The sequence below is a fragment of the Python bivittatus genome, unplaced genomic scaffold (genome assembly GCF_059951505.1).
Source record: "Python bivittatus isolate LINGU-HERP-01145 unplaced genomic scaffold, Pbiv_v1 ctg000480_np1212, whole genome shotgun sequence".
Taxonomy (NCBI): Eukaryota; Metazoa; Chordata; class Lepidosauria; order Squamata; family Pythonidae; genus Python; species Python bivittatus.
In genome coordinates, this window is record NW_028277075.1 from 106194228 (window position 1) to 106218229 (window position 24002).

The 24002-nt window shown below is 40.7% G+C and overlaps 1 protein-coding gene across 2 annotated transcripts; it reads left to right on the forward strand.

The window, feature by feature from the left end:
* Positions 1-1247: 1247 nt before the first annotated feature.
* DHRS9 (dehydrogenase/reductase 9) lies at positions 1248-20758 on the forward strand. 2 transcript variants are annotated; one of them, XM_015890197.3, is made up of 7 exons: positions 1248-1628; positions 5552-5641; positions 10642-10864; positions 13906-14251; positions 16034-16292; positions 17093-17256; positions 18259-20758. In XM_015890197.3, the coding sequence occupies exons 3-7, from the start codon at positions 10856-10858 to the stop codon at positions 18483-18485; spliced, it is 1005 nt and encodes a 334-aa protein (XP_015745683.1). In that variant the 5' UTR covers positions 1248-1628; positions 5552-5641; positions 10642-10855; the 3' UTR covers positions 18486-20758. The 2 variants fall into 2 exon arrangements, with proteins under 2 accessions (XP_015745683.1, XP_007421904.1); XM_007421842.4 differs by lacking the exon at positions 5552-5641.
* Positions 20759-24002: the final 3244 nt, after the last annotated feature.

Below are 24002 nucleotides of genomic sequence, written 5' to 3' on the forward strand. Positions count from 1 at the left end.
CGTCAGAAGGATTGGATTTTAACATCCATTATTATTAGCCAACATTATTAGAGGCCCACCACATCTAGAGAATACCAGATAGAGGAGAGGAATATGAATTAGTTCTTCATGGATATTCTGTTTTCAGTCATATGAATCAGCCTCTGGATCATAGTGAGTCAGATCTCAAGCAAATATTATATGTTCATACTGCAGTTAGGATATCCTCCAATGACCCACAATCTTCAGATTCCCAGCTTTCATTTTTTAAAGGAAATAAGTAGGCCTCTAGCCTAATTCCCTCTTGGTCCTCTACTGCAAGGTTCCTCAACCTGCTGGCTGGGGAATTCTGGGAGTTGAAGTCCACACATCTTCAAGTTGCCAAGGTTGAGGAACCCTGCTCTACTGTATAGTTTTTATTATCCCCAGCCATCCTGACTACGATAGCCTGGAGGGGGTCTGGATTAGTTTTGTAAAGTTTGTAATCTGAGATACAAAGCAGCCAATGTAGAGATTAAGGAAGATGGCCTTGATGGAATTATGCAAGAACTGTTACCTAGGCAAAAGGAGCTGGAACCTTTTTTTCAAGTCCTGAGAAACAAGATAATAGATGCCTCCCTAATTCATTGGAGTATAAGTGGGAGGAGGCACAGCCCAATCAAATGTGCAGGATTCTGTTACAATAGCCACTTTCAATAAAAGTAGTTTTAGCCTCCCTGTGGAGCTGATGTCCTGATTTGCTCTATCTGGTGAGGCTGACAGCCAGCCATTTATTCTGCCCATTCATTTATGCCCAACTACTTTGCTCAAGCATTTGATTTTTTTTTTTTTAACCAATTAAGGAAAACAACAGATTAACCCACTTGGTGACAGAAGAAGAAGAAACTGTCCAGTTGTTCATTTTCATGGGAAAGATTTCGGGAGGTAAACTGATTGCTGCTTGTAAAAATATACTAAGGGAAGACTGACATGCAAGTGATATTGGACACAAATACGCCTACCCCAAAACAGGAGGTGGCAGTAAAATTATCCATGACTCATGCCAGTCCAGTCCTTCTTATTTTATAAATAACTTGTAGGCCTTTAAAAAAAAACTCTACTGTCGGTGTGCTGCGATAAAATTAATGCCCGTTGCACTCGTATTGTATTGCAGGAGGCAACGCTCCCCATCAGAGAGGCCGGGCTGGCCGAGGAAAGCTGCCAGGGTTGTATTGCGGTTTTAAGGTAGGGCGGAGTGGGGCCGAGACAAGGCGGGAGGCGATCGCAGTTGCCGGTCGCGTCCCTCAAACTCCGGCTTCTGTTTGCGAAGTAAATCGTGGCAGAGAACTATGACAACAGGACAACGGGCTAAGGATAATAAAGGGACTTGTGACGTGGCAATTATACAGAGATTTAGGAGGAAAGCCTGCAGGGACGGCCTCCTTTCCCCCACCTTCCTTGAGGTTTGGGTGAGGCGGCCGACGCCCACCCCCGCCGTCTCGCTGCGGGCTCCGCGGTCGAGGCAGCCGGTCACGTGACCCCGCAGAAGCCCGGGGCTTTCTCCTCTGTTCTATAAATATTCTCAGAGTATCCTATTCTTCCTCTATAAAGAACCTGCTCTAAAAGTAGCCCAAGGTCTTGAGATGAATGAAGAGCAGCGAACGGAGCAGGTAAGCCCGTGCCCTCCCTTCCCCGCGTGTCAGTTAGGGTCAGAGGTCCTCACAGGACGGCGGGGACCAGGGACAGGTCATTCCCTTAACCAGGTAACCGGGTCTGAGCATCACACGTGTCCCGGGGCAGGTCTGCCTCTCTCGGTGGATTCGTGAAAAGATTTTGTCACCTCTCTGTCCCCAGATCTAGATGGATGGATGGATGGATGGATGGATAGATAGATAGATAGATAGATAGATAGATAGATAGATAGATAGATAGATAGATAGATAGATAGATAGATAGAAGGACATCGAAGAGATGGTGGCTGGGAGCTGGGTAGTTCCGAAGGGGTGCTTTCTCAGTTCCAAATGGCCGTGATGCAAATAGAGTCTGAACTTTTTTGGAGCTGAAAAGACAGTCAAGAACCTACCTTTTTCCTAGTGATGTTCAGACAAATTTGCACTGTGGAGGACCCCCAAATAAGTTCTAAAAATTAACTTCATTTGCTCGCGCTTCCTTCTTCTCCCCCACCTCAACTAACTGGGACTTATCCTAGTTTTGCATATTCATTTATTACACAGCAAAGCCAACACTGGAAGATAACCCATATTCCCTTAAGAGTTGGGGTACTATGTTTGTGCATCTTCTTTGCTATTTTATTCTCACAATACCCATATGTGTACTTCACTCTAAATAAACTTGGCTGGCCTTCATGGTACACTATAGCCTAGGTTCACAACATGTTTAACCTGGTTATTGAATTAATCCTTTTTCTGAGGTGACATAGGACTCTGAATCATAAGCTAACCAAATCAGCTGGGTGTACACAACACGTTAAGCCACCAAAGAAACAAACCAAAATGAACTCTAAATAAATGTAGTAGTTTATGCCAGTGGATTTGCTAAATTAGGACTTTTATTAATCTGGTCCCTCCTCCCATTTCAGCTGGAACATGCCTGGCTGATAATTCTTTAAGGTCACGTCCAGGTGACTCAGCCTTCCTTCATCCCCAGCCCGTAGCCAAGGCCAACTAACTGAACCTGATGTGAAGGTAGCGTTCTCCCTCCACCATCCTTGCTATATGCCCCATTTACAGGTAGTTCTTGCTTAACCCTAATTGTGACTGGAATTTCCATCACTAAGCAATACAATCGTTAGGTAAAACATCACAGGACTGCACTGCTTAGTGATGGCAGTTCCGGTACTCCCAGTTGTGATTGTTAGGCCAGGACTTCATGCCTCGCTTGCCTCCACTTCAACTCCTCCCGCCCACCTGTCTTCCTCCCATCTCTGCCCATTTGGCTGCCCTGCCCTCCACCGCCCCTGCCGCCCTTGGGAAGGCCTCGCACTGCCAGCAGCTGCCTCACAAAGGGCCAGGCCATGAAGTGGCACAAGAGGGTGCTCCACTGCCTCAATAGGTTGGACAGCAGTGCCATCTTAACAGTTTGCTGTAGGACAACTTAAGGTGGAGCCACTGGTGATCTCCCTGCCAGTGGGAAAACATCCATCAATCGTTCCCCCCCCCCCACATGGGTTGGGGCTGGAGACCAGTTCAAAACATGGGGAGAGCAGTGGGTTTAGCCATCTGTCAGAGTCCATTGGAGTTGGGCAGCTTATAAATTCAAATAAATAAATAAGAATCTTTAAATATCATGCAAACCCCAGACTTCTGTGGCTGAGTCTTGATGTTGCATGCAAGTATGTAGATCCCATCACTTGTGTCATGATGTTGCAAAGCATATTTCTTCATCTGTCCTTCCCTTGCCCCCTTCACCTGCAGACACCTGTACCTCACCATGTTGGAAAGTGGGGTTAAAATAAAACATTTGCTACCTTGGATGTCCTGTACACCTTTTTGTTGTGTATCTGAGATGTCATGTCCACTGAAGACATTTCTTTTCATAAAGGAATGGTGTTCCAGCAGTTGTGCTGATTACATGTTTAGCTCATGTGCAAGAAGAAGCAAATGTCATGTGTCAAAATCACTGACCCAGTGTTCTAAGTAGTAAAGCCACACCCTTGTCCCCACTGTTGCTGCTGAGTAACAAGTAGGAATGTAATAAGCTGAAACTAAGGTGACTTTCCCCCTAGAATGTTCATTTTTCTTTCCACAACAGTTATTGTGAGCAAAAGAGAAGAAAGGGATTGTCTGCAGTTCTGGATATACTGTTTCCAGATTATATGAGCAGATCTTTTCAATTCCAAGTTATATACATACTGGAAATTTTGATTATTGGATTGCACTGGCAGCATTTAATAAGGTAGAAATGACAGACGTGACCGGGTGAGCATCCAGAGAGTGAAAGTAAACCACACAACCTCATGTTACATTTGGAATAAGAAATATTGGGACCAGAACTCCATTGGTTACAACATACAAGGGTTTGGTGCACTTGAGGCAGTGTTCCAGAAATCAGCCACATTTCACATGTCCCACCTTTTGGACAACAACTTCCAGAAGGTTCAAACTCTGGCTGTGTCCCTATATGAGTTGGTCGCATCATTCTGTCCTAACGTGCCAGCCCACTAAATTAGTTTGCAATCTTAATCCCAAGTTCTCTGCTCTGCTATGAAGAACTCCTTTCCCAGGTTGTATAGTGTCTTGTACCCACTTGTTGTTAAAACAAATCTGTCCCAAAGCTCTAGCTACCATATAGCTAATTCAAGGACTGTGTTGCTGTGAGGAAAGCAAAAACACAGTGTTGCTGCAGCCAATAAGCCAACGTACGTAAAATTTCCTTCCTAGCATGTTAGGGAGCAGTGCATATGTATCTAGGGCAATTACTAGAGGGACAGAAGATGCTCCCCTTGCTGTCACTGAGTTTCTTATTGGTCACTCAGGAGCCCAAAGGTGGTTGATGGCCTCTTCCTCCCACATCATGTGGGAGATCTTCCAGAATTGCTGGTACTTACATGAGGAGGAAGCAGCCAATTGCTTTGCCTATCTCCCACCCCAGTTGCTACACCATCGCAGAATGACCCTTTCTGGACAAAAAAGGGTCTTAGCTTTGACCTCTGCTGGAGGGCTTGAAAACCCAACCAGTTTATGAAGAGGGTTAACAGCAAAGCTCTTATTGTAAGCCTCAAAGTTTGCCTCACAGCAGGATTTGGCAATCTTCTGTTGTTTTTTTATATTCCTAGGCCCTTTTTTACATCTCCTTGAAGCTTTCCAGATCATGCACTAAGTTTCTGTGGCAAAATACTTTTTCATTTAAAAAAAACCCCAACATAATAAACTATATTTATATAATACCTCTGCTAGGTTTAACACATCTTAATTCTTAAACAAACAACTCAAACAGCTAAAAAGGTTGCCGCCTTTTTCCCTCTTGAGATGTCACTGCTTTGGCCCTTAGGAGCTAAAATCTTTTTAAAATTTTTTAAAATCCCCATCCCCAAGTGTTTATGGTAGCCTCAATAGAAGAGAGGCAGAGGGGATCAGAAGGCATTTAACTGTGTCTGAAATACAACATGCACACTAAAGAGAATATTTGTAATTATAAATATTTGAATGAATTCGAGTTTGAATGAATTCGCTGAAAGGAAAGTGAATTTCTGAGAAAAGATCAATATTATGGCACCTTCCTTGTTTTCTAACTATGCTGAAATACTTCCAGATTTATTATTTTATTGGGATTCCACCCTTCACTTTATAAGAAAACTCCTTCGACAGCTTAAAAATAGTTACATGAGAAAAACACATTTTAATAGTGGCATACAAGTGCAATAATTATTTAAAATTACTGAAAAAAATATAAGAACTCTTACTGAAGAGTTCCTTATCCACCCCAGTTTTGACTACGAATAAGATTCTTGCTTTTGATACGTGTTTCTTGAAGATTGAAACCCAGGCATGACTCATAAGTGATTCATAATAATTAGCTCTACAATTTGCCTTGCAATGCCATAATTCATGCTTTAATGTTTCCAATCTGGTAGAGGAGCGAGGCAACCAAACGCTCTCCTAGACAAGCTGTGACTAGAGCTTTTTCATTTATGGCACCTGCTCACAGTATTTCGTTTAACAGGGTAAGAACCAATTTTATTTCTGATATAAAAGTTTACTTATTGCTGTAGGATAATCAGTGCCTGTGTGAGCTAACTATTGGGCAGTTTGTGGGTCAAATGTCCATCATACATTATGTGTTTGGGACCCTTAATTCCTTTATTACAAGCTAACTAAAAATACTGCTTTTCAGAAACTTTTTTTTAAAGTTTAAACATATTAAAATATAACTTGTAGTACATTTTACAGAATACAAAAATTAAGGAATAGGTGGTGAACTTGGAAGAGTTGTATCACCATTTTGCAATCACTAGAAATATTTGTTGTATTTTTAAGTATATTTCTTCAAAAATAGAAAATCAAGGGGAATGAACAGTTCCATTGCTGTTTATTAACATGCCAAATAAAAGGAAGCCAAGTAGCTTCAGAATAGTCCTATCCTGAAGTGACCCAAGAGTGTTGGTTAGCTGTATTTGTTGCATCAGTCTTCTAGCGATATCTCCTCCTATAACTGCCAGTTTGGTGTAGTGGTTGGTGAAGGCACCAGGCTAGAAACTGGGAGATGGTGAGTTTGAGTACCGCCTGAGGCACGAAGCCAGCTGAGTGACCTTGGGCCAGCCCTTCTCCCTCAGCCCTAGGAAGGAGCAGGCAAGGGCAAACCACTTCTGAAAAACTTGCCAAGAAAACTGCAGGGACCAGTCCAGGCAGTTGCCAGGAGTCAACACTGATTTGAGGGCACACACACACAAAAAACCACTCTACCAGTTAGTCATGGATGATTCCTCTAATAAGTTCCATTACCTTGTGATCTCACATTTGGCTTCTAGTTATAAAAAGTGAATTAAATCTTTGTGAGGAATAAAGTAAATATTAAGTATAGATAAAAATCTGATTAATGGATCTGTGTTTAGATGTTGCTGTATGATCTTAGCACGTTTCAGCATTGGACCAGAATTAGGCCATTCTCAAACTTGTTGCCTAAGGAGGGTGCCTTGGTATATCTCTTGATGAGGCCAGCCCTGGACAACAATCTCCTAAAGTAGTGGGTTTGTTTTCAAATCGTCTGTTAAAGAAGGTGCGATAATAACTGCAAACCAATTATAATGCATTGGGGCTATTCCTCTGCCTGCACCTGCCGAAAGGTTTCCCTGGAATTCAGCTAGACTTGCCAGTCTGTGCTCTGAGCTTGTTCAAGAGCTTGAAGGCCCAAGATTTGTGTGGTTGGTGTGGGCAGTCAGACCAGTCACACAAATCTCTAGATCATTGTTCCTCAATCTTGGCAACTTTAAGATGTGTGGACTTCAACTCTCAGAATTCCCCAGCCATCATGGCTGGCTGGGGAATTCTGGGAATTGAAGTCTACACATCTTAGAGTTGCCAAGGTTGAGAAACACTGCTCTAGATGGTGGTCTCTTAAAAGATATCACTCCAGCCTCACCACACTGTACTTCCCTTCTACTTTAAAAGAGAGGACACCCTTCCCCCATGTGCTCTGCCTTCTCCACACTCTTGTTATTGCACTGGAAGAGAAGGAGGGGTGGAGTGTAGCAGCAGAAGCACCAGCAGCAGTTGCCCTCAAAGGCAAGCTAAGGAAAGGAGGGAATGAAGCACATCCACCTTATGTCTCCTGCTTCATGGATTGGCTGCTTGGGCTCAGCTGGTGATGCTCTGGATTGTGGTACTGATTGTGAATCTGGTGTAGCAGAATTGTGTAGTTTGCTAGGCCAAACAGAGAAGCACTTCCTTACTGTGAGGCAAGATAGAAGTGAAGAAAAGAATGAGTAAATGGGATGGTGAGAATGGAACAAGATCATCTTGTATGTTTTTAAATATGTTAACCCTCCTTGATATTCTGCTTTAATACAACTCAATAAATGTGCCTTCAGGTTTGTGAAGGAATCAGGAAGGGGGAGGGGAGTTTGAAGAAAGACCCAAGCAGCTGATTTAGGACTATGTTCTTTGTTATATATAACATAATGGTAATCATTTATAACATAAAATACCGCCATAAGCTCAATTTTACCCCATGACATTGGCTTTGCTTTGTTCCCAGGGCATGATTTAAGCACCTTTGTCTCACTGTTTTTTGTACTGTCACACTCCAGATCCTTTCTTAAGTCACCCATAGCAATGATGGATAAAATGCATGACACTCCTCCCCACTTGAGGGACAATGTGTGTTCATATTTTATTTGGATGTGTGGATAGGTTAATATCTGGGGGACATCAACTGCAAAATACATAGATCATAATGAGAAAATTAGAGACAAGAAAAAGGGAATTTAATGGTAATTGGATTTACATCCCATCTTTCCATCCAACAAAGACATTCATGTCAGCTAACAGCAACATAAAATACAGGAATATTTTTTAAAGAACAGAATTAAAACATGTTTAAATAATACACACACAATTAAAGCATCAACAAAACAATTTAGAAGGCCAAGTCAGAAAGTAGTGTCTGGACACCCTTTCCAAAACCAGAGAGTGTAGTAACCAGACACAATTCCTGAGAAAGTGTGCTCCATAATTTGGGAGTAACCCAGGGGAAGGTATGTTAGAAGGAAAAAAATTTTGGAGAATAGAAGAAAAAAGTTGCTATGGGTGGGTTTGCCTGTATACTTGCACAACTGTAATTTTGAGAAGATATATATGTGTTTCTAGGAATAAATTGGCTGTATTTATTTATGTAGTTTTCTCGAGCTTTCTGATCTGTGTGGTTCTCTCTAAGAATTTATGGGGTTTGTGACATCACTGGGCCTTGTCTTGTGACATCACTAAACTCTGCTTAAAGCCTCAGGCTTCTGTACCCTGAAGGAATCCAGTAGATCTAGTGCATCAACCTCTCCAGCACAGCAGGTCAAGGATCATGGGAGTTAATCCAGTCACTGGAGCGCATTAATCAATACTTCTTTTCACCTAGAAGAGTGGAAAGACTTGCTGTCACTTTATCCCCATGTTCAGAAAAGCTCGGCTCCTTCTTGGACAGTTAGCCTTCCTTTCTTCCCTAAATCAGGACTGAGACAAACTGAGCATGGCATGAAGCTCTTGATGGTAGGATGAAGACTTAATTACTAGAGCCTCGATATAGTTAATACAATCGCATTAGCAAGTTTAATCATTTGGACCAACACTAGCTTTTGGGATTTTTCTGGCTTGCTCATGGGCTGCAAGATGCCCCCGTTCTATATCACAGATATCACATTGCAACTTAAGCCCTCTATTTATTTTCACTCTGTTTTTCTTTGATTCCTCCTGGCCAGATTGGCAAAATTAGGAGAACTATAAAGGTATTTCTCTATATAGATGCACTTTGCCAGAGTTTGTACATTTGGGATTGCTCTCCCAAGATGGGAAAGCATGCTGGTGCAACTAGAGCTCGCTCTTGGTTTTCTATTGTTACCCTGGAGGGCCAAAAAGACAAATGATAGAGATTCCTGCAGTTGCAAGTAGCAACAGATGAAGTAGCCATGAAGATAAATTGATTTCCATTTTTTCCAGGAGGAATTCAGGTCCTACTAGCTCCTAATTTCTCTCTGGAATTTTCTTCTGGAAACTGAATCAGCAAAATGAGAATGAAATTGGGATTCCTGAATTTACTTCCACCTTCCACCCTCCCCCATACTGATACTCTTTGTAAACAGACTTGTAACTTGTTAACACAGTAATGCAAGTCAGTAGAGAGAATACAGAGAGTTCATAATAATTTAAAGGAATTACAGAGCTCAGCAGTTCAGCTGGAGTGCCCTTTCCAAAATCTGAACCAAGTATGTAAAGTCTCTTACAAGGGAGAGAATTTGGTTTTCTCCTGGTGTTGGTGTCACAACATCTAGGATTTGTAACAATTCTTTGAGAGAGCATGGCCATAGATGTAGTAAGTCAGCAGTATTATACCAGCTTTTCTACAAAATGAAATACTTTAAGAAAGAGAGAAATGGCTCTGTTCAATTATTCTTAAAATATTTTAAAGTGTATTTGTAAATCCCTTTGCTGGGGATGCTATTAAACTAAAGATGTTTCTTCAGGACCTATGGATGCACTTTCGTAAATTAGTGGAGGGATGCAAAACCTAAAGGTTGTTAAACACGAAATTATTCTTTTTGATGAATTTTGGGAGAAAAGGGAATTATTGCTGCTTAATGAACTTTCTGTTGATCCACAAATGAAATCCCCACAGGCACACATGGGAACAGGAATTCAGTAGAACAAGTTCCTGTAGTTGTTTTCAGAAAAAAGTTTGTAATCTTTTGTAGTTAGTTTCTTTTATTTTAGAAATGTTATGGCATCAGAATGTAGGAGTGCCATGGTGGATTTTATTGCAATTCCTCCCACTCTCATTTCTCTGCCTTTTGGTCCAGAGAAGTCGAGGCTACATTTTTTCTCTTCCTGTCTAGGGGAAAAGAAAGGCAGGGTCTGTTGTACTTACAAACCTATCGGTCCCTTCAAATGTGATGAGGTAATGAAACCAACAAACCTGCCTTGATTATTTAAATTAATATATTGTATTGCCAGCCTCCATCAGCCTAAAGCCCTCTAGATACTTTCAGTAACTTCCACCATCCTAAGAAAGCTTGGGGAAAGGACCTACTTGTTGCGATGAATTTGTAGCCAAGTATGCTTGAAGGAACCATGTCAGAGATCTAAATTGAGGATGCGCTATAACTATTGTTTTGTATTCAAGATGAGTCTCAGTTTTATTTTATTTTTAAATCATTATTTTATTGCACAGATATGATCTTGGGAACCTTTTTTTATTAAAAAGCTGTGTAGAAACGTGGTACATAAACAATCTGTGTAATTTGTAACACAATTGATAGATTAGTGTGAAAAACGAAAAGATGGCAGAATGTTGTTAATTTATTTAAAATAGTGAGTGACATGACGTATTCCAAATTCCTGTTCTTAAGGGTGAAAAAAACGACATAGAAAGTTTCTGAATAAAGTTTGGCGTCAAAGTGATTTACAGTGTTTGCAGGTGCTTACCAAACAAATAATATGTTTTCTGAAACTCTTGCATCCTCAGTTAAGCGGTTCAACTTCCGTGTGAACAGAATTACTAAAGAAGTGACGACAACCACATCCATCTGTTCTGTTCTGCAACATTATGTCCTCAATGCCCTGCTTTTAAAATGGGTTCTTCAGAGAATAGGAAGTAAATTGATAAGACAAGCAGGCAGCTCCTTGGTTCAGGGACAGCATACAAAATAGGCACCTTGTTCTCTAGATCACAGGCCAGCATGGCTGGGGTAAGTGTATAAAAGATGAGTATTTTGTTTTGCAACTTTTTGTTTTCAACTCTCCTCCTACATCTGGCCTTCAAAATCCCCTCAGGTGGATGATTTTGGGTGCCATGAAAGGGCAGCTGATAGCGATAGTTTATTCTGTTTGCAGAGGGGAAGAGGAGCGGGGTTTGTTGGATTGTCTTCTCAGAGGCTGTTTGGTTGGCTCTGAGCACTAGTGCTGAAATGTGACTTATAGGTGTTTTCCTACCTTTTTACCTGTACAGTAAAATTTCCTGGGCAGGGTTGGTTATTGAAATACATAACTATTTAGTTTCCTGTGAAGTCTGTATTTATTTATTTATTTATTTATTTATTTATTTATTTTTATTTATATTTCAAATTTAGCCACTGCTCATCTCACAAAGAAGTGACTCTATACATGATTGTTATGAAACCAGGTTCAAATAAGAAGAACAAAGTCCAAATTAACAGTTGCTTAGGAATGATGTAGAACTGGCCTTGGGTATAGATAGGTAAATTATGGAACCAAAATTGCTTGGTGAAATCCCGAGGTGACGCTGCATAAGAAATTACTTCTCCGACTTAGCTACCTATTTGTATTTTCTACCTCCTGGCTTGTGAAAGTGGCCTGGGGGATGTCACGTGCATAGGTCCTAGAGATAGTTAATTCTTCTTTGAGTGAGGGGATTGTTCCTTCACCTCTTAAGGAGACGTTAGTTCGCCCCCTTCTCAAGAAGCCATCTCTAGGCCCCATCATACTGGACAATTTTTGTCTAGCATCTAACCTCCCCTTTCTGGGGAAAGTGATTGAGAAGGTGGTTGCATGACAGCCTCAGAGGACCTTGGATGAAGTGGATTATCTGGATCCTTTTCAGTCAGGATTCAGACCTGGGTATGGGTCGGAAACGGCATTCATCGCGCTTTTGGATGATCTCTGGCATGGGCAGGATGGTGGTAGTACATCCATCCTTGCCTTACTTGATCTCTTGGCGGCTTTCAATACCATCGACCATGGTGTCCTTCTGGATCAACTCAGAAGATTGGGGGTGGGCAGCACAGTATTGTCGATTCCAGTTGGTGGTGACTGGGGAGGAGAGATCCTGCCCTTGACCCCTGTTCTGTTGGGGTGCCACAGGGGTCGGTGCTCTCTCTTCTCCTAGTCAACATCTACATGAGACTGCTGGGTGAGCTCATCCATCGCCATGGAGTGAGGTATTATCAGTATGCTGATGATACCCAATTGTATATCTCCGCTCCTGATGATTTAAGTGATGCTATGGATGTCTTATCCCAGTGTCTGGAGGCTGTGAGGGTCTGGATGGGGAACAATAGGCTTCAACTGAACCCTGGCAAGACTGAGTGGCTTGGGGTTCTGAGGCCCTCTGGTTCTGGGATTATATCACTGTTGGTTCTGGATGGGGTTGCACTGCCCCAAACAGACTCTGCGCAACCTGGGGGTCCACCTGGACTCAGAACTCCTGTTCAATGAGCAGGTGACAGTTGTGGCTAGGAGGACCTTTGCACAACTTCGTATTGTGCGCCAGTTGCGCCCATTCTGGACCAAGAGGCCTTACTCATAGTCACTCATGCCCTGGTCACCTCCTGGTTGGACTACTGCAATACACTCTACATGGGGCTGCCCTTGAAGAGTATCCGGAAACTTCAGCTGGTGCAAAATGCGGTGGTGCAGGCAGTTATGTGTGTTTCTGGTAGAACACACGTTACACCTCTGCTTCATGAGCTGCATTGGCTACCAGTCTGTTTCTGGGTCCAATTCAAGGTGCTGGTGTTGATCTTTGAAACCCTTCATGGCATGGGACTGGGTTATTTGAGGGACCGCCTCTCCCCAATTTCATCTGCCTGTCCCACTAGATCTAGCAGAGTGGGTATGTTATGGGTTCCATCGTCTAGGGAGCTATATTTGGCAGGCCCTAGGCATCAGGCCTTTTCTGCTGTGGCATCTGCATTGTGGAACTTTCTGCCCCCCAGAGATGAGATTGGCCTCATCACTCCTGAGTTTTCGAAGGTCCCTCAAGACCTGGTTATGTCAGCAGGCCTGGGGACTCCAGGGGACAGGTGAACTAGTGAGGTGGCTCTATTATTAACATCCCTTCACCTATTATTATTATTTTCCTTTTCTGTTTTAGTTCTGTTTTAGTTCTGTTTTTATAGTTTTTAATGTTTTTAATAATTATTATATAATGGTTTTATTGGACTGTTGTATGCTGCCCAGAGTCACTTTTTGTGAGATGGGTGGCCATATACATTTGATTGATTGATAGATAAATAAATAAATAATTTGTAATGTCTTTCTCGCAGAGTGTGAATTAGGTAATGATTCACAATGACTTTGTGCCCTCAAATATACTACAGGTTGATTAGTCCCAGGACATGGACTGGAAGTACAGAGTAGATCAAACAAATGTTTGCATATCGTGCTAAGCCCTGTTTTGCTTAAACATGACTAACTGAATAAGCCACAGTTAGCTAAGGTTTTATGACACACTAAATCATACTGTCTGTATTTACACCCCAAGTGTTATAGCTTAGTGCAATGTGTAGCCCTATTTGGAAGATTTCTGGAGAAAATTATGTAGGCCTGGACTGAACTGCAAGAAAGGAATATTAATATAGCTAATAGAGCAGAATAGCAGAGTGGATCAGCACAAGCTGGTTCAAAACCACATTCCTCCATTAATCATTAGTAATGTTCAGACTATAAGCACTATCTTATGTCGATCTGTGTAGCATAACTCATCACTATAACACCAAGCATATTTTTCAGATTTACTGGCTTTTTCTCCACCCTCTGCTTTTTAAACATCTTGCCTGGTAAAGAAGTCCAAAGGACTTGTATGATCTATTGTGTCATTTTAATTAATCATAATAAAGTTATTAGCTAACTGTGGCTTTTATGAGAGAAGTTACTGCCTCTCAGACATGGTCCTTCCTTCATCTTTATTTATTTATTTATGGAAGTTCAGGGTCAAGGGAAAGACATGAATTTAATGCCCGGGGCAATTCTGTTTTCATATTTATTTCAGGAGGAAATTGATGAGCACAATCTTAGCATGTGGTACCATTTGCTACTATGGTTAATTGTCATCTTTTTATGGTGGAAATGGAGAGATGGGGAGAATTTAGATGATGTGGATCCTGAAGGGAAATATGTATTCATCACTGGCTGTGACTCTGGATTTGGAAAACTGGCAGCTCTAACCTTTGACAGGCGAGGATTTCAAGTGATTGGTGGTTGCCTGACCGAAAGGGGAGCAAAGGAGCTGAAAGAGGAGTCATCTCATAAACTCCAGACGGTGCTGCTGGATGTGACAAACTCAGACAACATCAAGCAAGTAGCAGAACAAGTTAAGAAGGAAGTAGGAGAACATGGTAAGCAGTAAAACCCTGTCCTGGATGTTTTCCTCTGTCTACTAAATATGGAGTTGAGGAGTTGAGACTTTGGAGCTTCAGCACCCTTAGGGGATGGATAGAAATGGGGTTGTGGACAAGACAGAAGCTTTGCTTCACAATAACCTTCCTGAACTTGCTGGTTCCCAAGTATGTCAAAGTCCATGCTGGCTGGGAATGATGGGAACTGAAGCACCAGGATGGAGAAAGCTGATGGAAGTTATTCTGCTACTTATATTGGACTTTCTCCGAGGACATTCCAAAAGGCAAGAGACTGGAGTGGGGCCATTACTAGCCAGTTTTATGACAATAGTGGCAACAACAACTAAATTTTAAAGCTGTCCCCCTATACAGGCAAGATGCATCTGGGATATGTTTCTATATTTTGCTAGGCCTCACTCAGCCCTGGCAGTCCAAGAGAAACTCTGTCAAGCCAAAAGCTCACTTAGTCTGAGTGGTGTTTCTGTAAAATAGACACAAGAATCATGACTTACATCTTGCCAACAATCCACCATATCTATTTTATAGCTATTTCCTTATATTAAAGAAATAACTGTTCCTCCTTCTCTTCCTCTTTCTTCAAGCTTCACGTTTTAAAGATTACAGAAAAGGAATGTCAGACAGATTATGTATATTATTGTTTAATTGTATTTGAGTTTTTAACCCTGTATTAGCCACCCTGTGTTGCTGTTGCAAGATGGGCAGCCATATACATTGATTAAATAAATCAATGGTAGTACGGTGTGAGACTGCAATTATAAATCTCCTCACAGGGAATGTTGAACATAGCGGGACTTACTTTTGAGTGTTATTTTTTTCCATTTATCCTGCCTTTCCATCATGGAATGTTCAGAGAGAAAGAGAGAGAGATTCAAAATAAAATTAAAAAGAATGAAAAAATTAAAATCTCAGTAAAAATGTCTTAATTGCTCTTATCTGCTGAAGGCTAAGAGAGAGTGTGTGACCAGTAAATAAAGCATCTTCAAAAAGGCCTGCCCTGTATACCATAATATCTGGGAAGGTCAAAAACCACAGAGATTATCTCTCATACGTTCAGATGCTAAGCTATTTAGGGCTGTTTAAAAGTTAACACCCATATCTTAAATTGTGTCCAGAAAGCACTTTGGGGATTGCCCTGGCAGAAGAAGTCAATATTTCTAGCAAAGGCATACCCAAAGGGACTTGTTCCACTGCCAAGCAACTTGTATCATTGGGCAGCTCCTCCTCATGTTTAGCTAGCTTCTCCCCCTTTCTTAGTTCTAGCTGTCTGAAAAGAATCTCTCTGGTCTCTCTTCTGCCCAACAGCCCTTCAGATCTTTGGCATCTTCCCCTAATCTCTTCTTCAGGATAAACAGTGGTGACAGAGCTTTTGCTTTGCATCTGGAATCAATCCTGACATCTCCAGGAAGGGCTATAAAAACTGTGGTGAGCCACTGCCAGTTAATGCAGGTGATGCTTAGCTATATGGACCAGAAGTATCATTTATTATGGCAGCTTCCTGTGATGCTCCTCATAGAGCTTGATTTTCAGACCCTCCACTGGACAGTTTTTCAGTTTGTTTACATCCTTTAGTCCTTTTCAGGATAAATAGATTATGCATTGCTAAAACAATGAATATTTCTGGATTATGATTGTTGCAACCTGTGTGTATGTGCGTGTGTGTACCTGCGCTATCTTTCTTAATGCTTTTCATAATGGTCAGAACATGATTTTTATATTCAGATGTCATAAATTATTTTTTGTGGGTTTTTTGTTCCTTTGCAGGTCTCTGGGGCCTCATCAACAATGCTGGGGTCATGGGACCATCAGCACCAACCGATTGGCTGAGGATTGAGCATTTTAGAGCCCCCATTGAAGTCAACCTGATGGGCCTCATAAACGTTACGTTAAACATGCTTCCATTGGTGAAGAAAGCCAAAGGAAGAATAGTAAACGTAACCAGCATTGGCGGTGTTCTGGCAATATGTTCAGGTGGTTATTGTCCATCCAAATTTGGAGCAGAAGCATTTACCAACAATTTAAGGTAAGACAGGAGTCAAAAATAAGGTTCATCATACCTAAGACTCATTCCAGTCCGAGTGTGCTGTAATGTCAGCATCATATCCCATCATTCATGCTCCAGTACACAAGAAACTTACATCACGATATGGCTGGATGGAGGCAAGGGCACAGGGATTGGACTCCTGATCTTTGCAGTGGTCCCTCATCTAGATGCAGAGGCAGAGGGGATAGGAGAAACCAGCTAGAGACCCATGGGACTCGTCCATATGCAGTTCACTGCAAGTGGGTCAAGATTTTAACCTACACTGAATCTTCTCTTACTTGTAAAGTAATGGCAAAAGGGAGAATGTGGGCAGGAGAAATCTGATTTGGGGAGAGGATTGTTTTTCCTAAATCGGTTGGATCAGATTGGGAAAGAAATGGCTTTTCTTCGGTACTGTCCCAAGGGGGAAGAGAAAGTTTTAAATATTAACAAACATCCAGCCAGCCTTAGTGCAGTCCAGTATAATGGCCATCAGGAATGTGCAGACACAGATCCAGCATTGTAGGAGGAGAGCTGTGGCAGACTATGCTGGCAAAAAATCTAGAGTCTGGTAGCCCCTTTTCCGACAAACAAATGTTAATAAAAGGCATAAGCTTTCATGGGCCACAGCTCTGATGACAGGAGCTGCAGCCCATGAAAGCTTATGCCTTTTAATAGCTATTTAATGACATTTGTTAGTCAGAGCAGGTGCTACCAAACTCAGTGATACTTTCTCTCTCTGAAAAACCCATCTAGTGTAAATTACTGAATTACTGGTGATGTCTTTTCCTGTTTTGCAGACAGGACATGAAGCCCTTTGGAGTGAAAGTGTCTTGTATTCAACCTGGGTTATTCAAAACAGAGCTCTCTGATAGAATCCGGGTCATAAAAGAAAAAATGGCCATTTGGACTAGCCTTCCTCCCATTATCCAACAGCAGTATGGTGAACATTATCTCAAGGAAGGTAAGCTATGAAAAAATGTAAAGGGCCTAAAGAAACTCTGGAGCTGTCAGGTGTCAGGGGAATCTGTCCCATCTTGGTTCAGAAAGGAACTTGCAAGTGTCTTTGAGGTGATGAGCATTTAAATGCCCTCTCTCCATTTTGCCCATGGGGAGATCCCCTTCAACATGGCCACCCCATCTCCCCACCCTCGTTAGCCCCCAAAGCACTTCCCCATGCTTGATAGTCACCTCAGGGCCAAGCTCCGGAGCCCCACAACCCACCTTCAGGGAGGGAGCAGCAGCAGGTTCATCACCGGCACCTGGGTTGAGGCTATTCATGACAACCTATTTCATTTTTATTTTAAAAACAATTTACATTCTGGGTAGCTGGATGGTCATGTAGATAGTTATTGCTACAGATGCCTGTTCTGTATTTTTCTAAAGCAGTGTTTCTCAGCCTTGGCACCTTCAGAGCTGTGGACTCCAACTCCACGAATTCCAGGCTCTAAAATTATCTCGGTGCCCACTGCCTTCCCTTAACTGGCAGTAAGGCCATTTCTCCAGTAACAATTCAGAGCATCTTCTAGTGCCGCCTAGTCACCATTGCATTACTATAGTCCTGTTCTCATTACTGTAGTATCAGCCCAGCTATAGTTGGATGATGCCAGAAGATGCTATAAATCACTAGTGAGGATCCTGCCTACGTGTGGCATCAATAATTTTGCCCAGCTCCAAGGAATGAGCTGATTTGTGCTTATGTGTAAAGTGTGAAATCCTCTTTCTCCCTCTTACCCTATCATACTATCAGAATTCTTTGTGGAATAAGAGAACAAAATGATGTGTTAATCTGCCAGACCTTGTTAGCTCTCTTAGTATGTATCTCTATGTATTTAATGTAACAATCCAATGCAATTTGTCTTTACTGCTTTATATTTTAGAATCATAATCACATCAAAATACTTAATCAAGAGCTGTGAATCCTATTACTGAAAATATTTTCTCCTCCCTTTTATTCTTTCCCCAGATGCAATAAAGAAAGAAAGATTAGTTAAAATGTGCCAGAATTCAAACCTCTCACTGGTTGTGAACTGCATGGAACATGCCTTAATGAGCAAATATCCACAGACTCATTACAGTGCAGGCATGGATGCTAAATTCCTTTGGATTCCTCTCTCAAAGATGCCAGTCTCTGTGCAGGACTATATACTCATGAAGAACAAAGTTAAGCTAGTTAATCCAAATGCAGAATAAGATCTCCTCCTTTGGTTACTTGGCATTTCCTAGGGAGCCTCAACCAGTTGGCTCAGGACAAGAACTGGCTATACTGTGGCCATTGTTAACCAGTTCAAAGTACCAGTTCACGTTCATGCTTCAAAAGCTGTGCTTGCTTAAATAATGAAGATAAATACTCCAGTGTTCAGGCAAACAAGTATCCAGGAGTGTGGGCAATGCCATTTTTTGCTGACATTAAGATGACAATATGGTCTGCACTGTCTGATTGTTGTTAAGGCTGATCTAGCATTTGCTGACAAAAATATACCGTAGGCAATTGATCGATCAAAACTTAGAAAACTGTTATCACAGAACAGTGAAATAATTGTGTATTTTAAGACTTCACTAGAAGAATAACAAAGTACAAAGACAGTTAAAAGTACCAACTATGTGCTTTGCAAATTTTGGTCATTTTGAAGAGCTCTACAGAGGCAAAACAGAGTCCTCTTTCTCTTCACCCCAGCGTGTGTGTGTGACCCAGTGGCAGTTTAAGTTCTTTGCGGAGGGCTGAATTCTCTAAGTATAGGTAGAATCTCTCAGTTGCCCAGAAGTCATGAGATTAAGCCATGGAATAAAATGCCCATGACCATATATAGAATGCCTCTCTTTAGTGAAGAAACGGTTCCTTCAAATGTCTGAAGACTGAGAGATCTCGGTTCCTGTGCCCCTTCCCTCGGTTCAGTCTCAGTGGTTAGGACCATCCAGATGTTGCACTGCTTAAGGTGAGGCATGTTCTGAGATGTCAGGAAGCCATGTAGTTGAGTGTCAGGCTGATTCAGTCTAATGCATTTTATAAAATAGAAACTGGATATTGATGCCAGCCACTCCAGATTGCAGGCCTACTGGCTGAAATTATTGGGAGTGGAAGTTCAGCAACATCTGGAGAGCACACAATGGATGACCTCAGAGCCATGGCTGAACCCATTGAGAAAAATCTCAGGCTTAACCTTCCATCTTTCCAGTTCAGGGATTAGAGACTCAGTTTCAGTTGGTATGGGCAATCTTGGATTTTGCAAACAATTTGGCCAGGTGGAAAGCCCTTCCTATGATACAGTAATTGCATGCGTCTGAATAGCAACAGTGACTGTGTTTGAATTTGTTTTGTGCTCTTCAGTTTTGGGCTATGAAAGCAGGAAGGTTCTGGTCAGGCTTGTATGAATAAAACCAGACAAGCTAGTTCTGTGGCTCTGTGATCACAGGGGCTGCGTTTATCTATTACCCCAAGCTGCGACATGATTTGCTTTTAATTTATCATGTGGTATGATCTCAACTAGCTGTGGCTTATTCCAAAGATTGTGGTTAAAACAAACCATGGTTTAGCATTTCCTGTTTCTTGAACCCCTTCAAACCCTTTTCAGAAATCCTTGCAAACACAGCACATCATAAGTAGCATAAGCTTGCTGCTCACCTCTGCATCACAGTTGTAAATCAAAATGTCGGAAAGAACAGTAAGGCATTGGAAGCAGTGTTGCCCCTAAATAAGAACTGAGTGAGGCCAACTTCTGCAGGATTTTGAAAACAAGGGAGGCACTGTCATTCTTGCCATTTTGCTCTCCCAGTGTGTTAAAAAAGTTAATTTGTCTTTTACACAAGGATATTCTTGACTCATGCTTCATCGACATGGACAACAAAAGGTGGTCAGTTGACAGTGCTCAATAGATAGATGGACCAACATCCTTAATCTAACACAGTGACCATATTTCTTATGCAGAAAGTGAACAGGATGACAAGAACAATTTGCAGCTTGAATTATCCATTTATCTTTCCTATCCACATAAGAACACCCATCAAAAGAACCAATTATAACATTTCACAAGGACATGTCCTACTTAGAACCTTTTATTGAACTTTACTGGTTCAACAAAGGTATGTGGGTTTAGAAGTAATGAAACTCTGAATGGACCAGGCTGCATGGTCAATTGGTCATCTTTTAGCATTCCAGAGAGTGTTTAAGAGCTGAATTATAATTTGCACAACAGGGAAGCTGAAAGAGAAATGTGAAGTTCTGGAGAAAGGTAGGATCCTGAGGAAAAGAGATCCTTTTCTAATCTCCACCCGAGTTCTGGGGGAGTGTCTTCTTCCTGGGAAAAGTCCACATTGTCATTGTGCATGTAATTGCACTGGCACTTCCTTATAATATGTGTTTTTTATGAATGATTCATTTATTGTGTATATACTGTTATATACATTTCAATAGTGTATTTATTGTAAAGTTTTGATCTAACAGCAATAACTTTTATCCTTGGCGATTATACATTTGCTTCCCATGTGTGCAGTCCTTCTTTCCACTGAATCAATGATCATTACAGACTTGATATCTGCGGTTCCCATAGTAATGTGTCTCAAATGTGATAGACTGAGAGTGAGACCTGTAACACTTTACTAAGAGGCTGAAAATGGACTTGTTTATCTTGCTATTAATACTTCTAAATCTGTATGGCCAAGGCACTAAATTTGTACTATATTTGTTTTCAGTTCTTGATCAAGATTCTTCCAGCTAGTAGGTTGTTCAGTTTGCTTGCTTCCCATTTCTGTTTTTGATATTTTGGAAGTTAATTTTGGAATTCTTTTTATCATAACAACTTAATGTTGCTGTTGAGTTTGTACCTACAATGTATTTTAATTTATTTCTATTTCTGGTTGCCATTAGTTCTTAATTTTGATGGAAAGTTTTGTATCTGAGTCGAGCAGAGGAGTCAAAAGGTTTTAAATAAATATGCCCTACTTCCCAAAGATACCATCTTACATATATTTACAGAAAATTTAGACTTCAGTTTTTGGTTTCTGCCAATTCTTATTCATAGGGCCAAAATATGATTTAGGAGGGCAACTGCAAGCATGTGACATGAGGCCTTCCTATGCCCACATCTAAGGACTCATGAAAGAAATGCTTTGATTTTAACAGATTACCTTCTACACATTTCTAAAATTACTTTGGGGTGGTAACAATCTTTCAAGTAATACTTTTTTTTTTTTTAACTATGTCCCAAATACAAGCTTTGAAACTTATGGTAGCACCTAGCCAAATCTGATCTTGAACAAGTTAAAAAGGGTTGGTTTTGGTTAGTACTTGGATGGAAATCCAATCCAGGAAATCCTAGGGCTGAAAGATAGAGGGGAAAGATGGAAAAACATCCTGGAAGAACGCAATAGCAAATCAATTTGGTTTTGTTGCCAAGAAAATAATATGCATGGACCTATGAAGGTACCAGATGTTGCACCTGACTTGAGGAAATCTTAACTAAATATAAGTCCATGTACTAGTGTGGTTGAATTATTTTTGAGAATTGGTGAAGGTACTCCCATCTATTTCTGTAAATTAAAGATCAGATAAGGTTGATTTAGAAATTGAATACGTATGAACAAAAAGTATTGGCAGACCTATTTGGATTATAATGATCACAGGAATTTAGTGTTCCCAAAGGGCCAAAAGAGTAACTTTTAGCACCTTTCAAAGACCAGTTCTGTTTGCCTTCAGACCAAGATTCAGTTTCTCAAACTTGTTTTGCTGCAAGCTGAGGAAGTAGTTATAAACAGAATTTGAAATATGCTACATCATGCATAGATCAAACCTCAATTTGTCACAGAACCTGGCTTATCTGGGGCTTCTATTACCTGACCTTGATACTAAGCACTCCACTTTTAAACCTACTCTGTTTCTGCTTGCTCTGCACCCAACCCAGTGTTCATGGAAAAATGCCTAAGCCATCTGATCTATATTACCCACATTTTTTTTAAAATAATTTTACTGAAGATTTTTTTTAACACATTACCCACACTGATTAAAGTGAAATATTAGTTGGAATGGAATGGACTGATAAATCTAGGGTTGATTTATCTTTCAACAATCCAAAGTATCAAGATGAAATCACTGTATCTCCCATCTGTTTTACTCAGTTAACTCCATTGTTCTTCCTCCTCTCTTTCTCTGAACCGGGGCCAAAACTGCAACCCTTGGATGAAGGGTTTGAAAGGTTTATGAACGTTAGTGAAACTACTGTACTATTGATGACTACTCCGTGAGTACTTCTGTTATTGGTATGAAACTCTGACAGCAGATTTAGTCAGGAAGGAAGTTATTAAGAGGGCAACTTTCTTTGTGGAGTTATGTAAGGTACAAACTTACAGCTGGAATGAGTTATTTGTTACTTGAAATAAGCAGTAGAGTGAAAATGGAGATACTATGAATGTAAACCAAAACAGGCTTGGGGAAGATTCACTAATTCATTGGAAAGGAGAAAGAAACCCAAAGCCTTTGGAAGCTATAACCAGAATTTGTAGTACAGTAATAGGAAAAATGACATTCTGTTCATTTATAAACCAAAATATTAGATACTATTAAAAATAATTGTACGTAATCAATAAATTACAGCATCAGTATTCCAAAACTAGTATGTTTGGTAACCACACTGTCTATGAGACAAATATATTCTTTTTATCGACCACACATCTTTTTCTAGCTGGTCAGATCCTTTCTTTCATAATCACATCATAGATAATGTGAACAGTCAAATTTTATATTAAAATCATATTAAAATATATTTCTGAAATGGATGAATGTGCCGAGATGTTGCAAATTAATAGGAAATGTAAGGTAAGACATGATATATGAAGAGACTAATAATGTTTTTGTCTGTATTGTAGTTATTCATAATTATTTTAACTTCTCCAGGAGATGCAGTTAGAAGAGTCCTGCAAAAGAGACATGAGATTGATTGCCCAAGTGTGTATCAATTTTCTCTAAAAATCCAAATAACATCCATAAATTTTTTTCTCCCTGTGCCAGAAATTCTTCTCTTTCTTTAGAAACAAAAAATTTAGAAAACATAATCTTAGTAGTTATGATGATGGCTCCTGAAAGAAAGGTTTTTAACATGAATTAGCAAGACAACTTTGGATTGGTTTTGTAATTTTGGCTCAGCCAGTTGAAGAGGTATGATGTAATCATGGGCTTATTTTACAGCCTTCATTGCTATTGTTAATTTGCCTAACCTTGTAATGGGGAAGTTAAATCCTGACCCCTTTCAGTTTAGTGAAAATATTAATTGACTTTTCTTTATATAATTGAGAAAGCATATAAATATTCTGCTAAAGTAGTATATTTACTGAATGGTCTACAGATAAGGAAAAATATAGAGAGGGATAGAATGGGCGTCTGTAACATTTTTAAGATTATATGAAAAATCAATCCAAATTGCTTTCTTTGTGTCTACGTGTAGATATTGTGGAGGCTAGTTGCTATTTTTGTTGGGGGGGGCAGGGGATTCAGAAATTGCTCCTGCAGCTGGAAGGTAATGCCTTTCTCATGACAAATAACTCAGATGCCTCCTTTTTGTATTCCATTACCTTGCCTAAGTAGCAAAGTAGTATCTTGTACAACAGCTGGTGCGTGCCTACGTTCAAGTGTTGTAAAGTCCTATGTTTTAAGAGTTCCAGCCAATAAACCTGAGCTAGTGATCATTAACCCTAGGCTCCTATCAGATGTAGGTAACTCCC

What these genes read in the sequence shown, in the direction of transcription:
- DHRS9 (XM_015890197.3), top strand. An exon ending in GAAGGAAGTAGGAGAACATG is followed by an intron (nt 14,252 to 16,033) that starts GTAAGCAGTAAA and finishes GTTCCTTTGCAG; the next exon opens with GTCTCTGGGGCCTCATCAAC. An exon ending in TGAACATTATCTCAAGGAAG is followed by an intron (nt 17,257 to 18,258) that starts GTAAGCTATGAA and finishes TTCTTTCCCCAG; the next exon opens with ATGCAATAAAGAAAGAAAGA.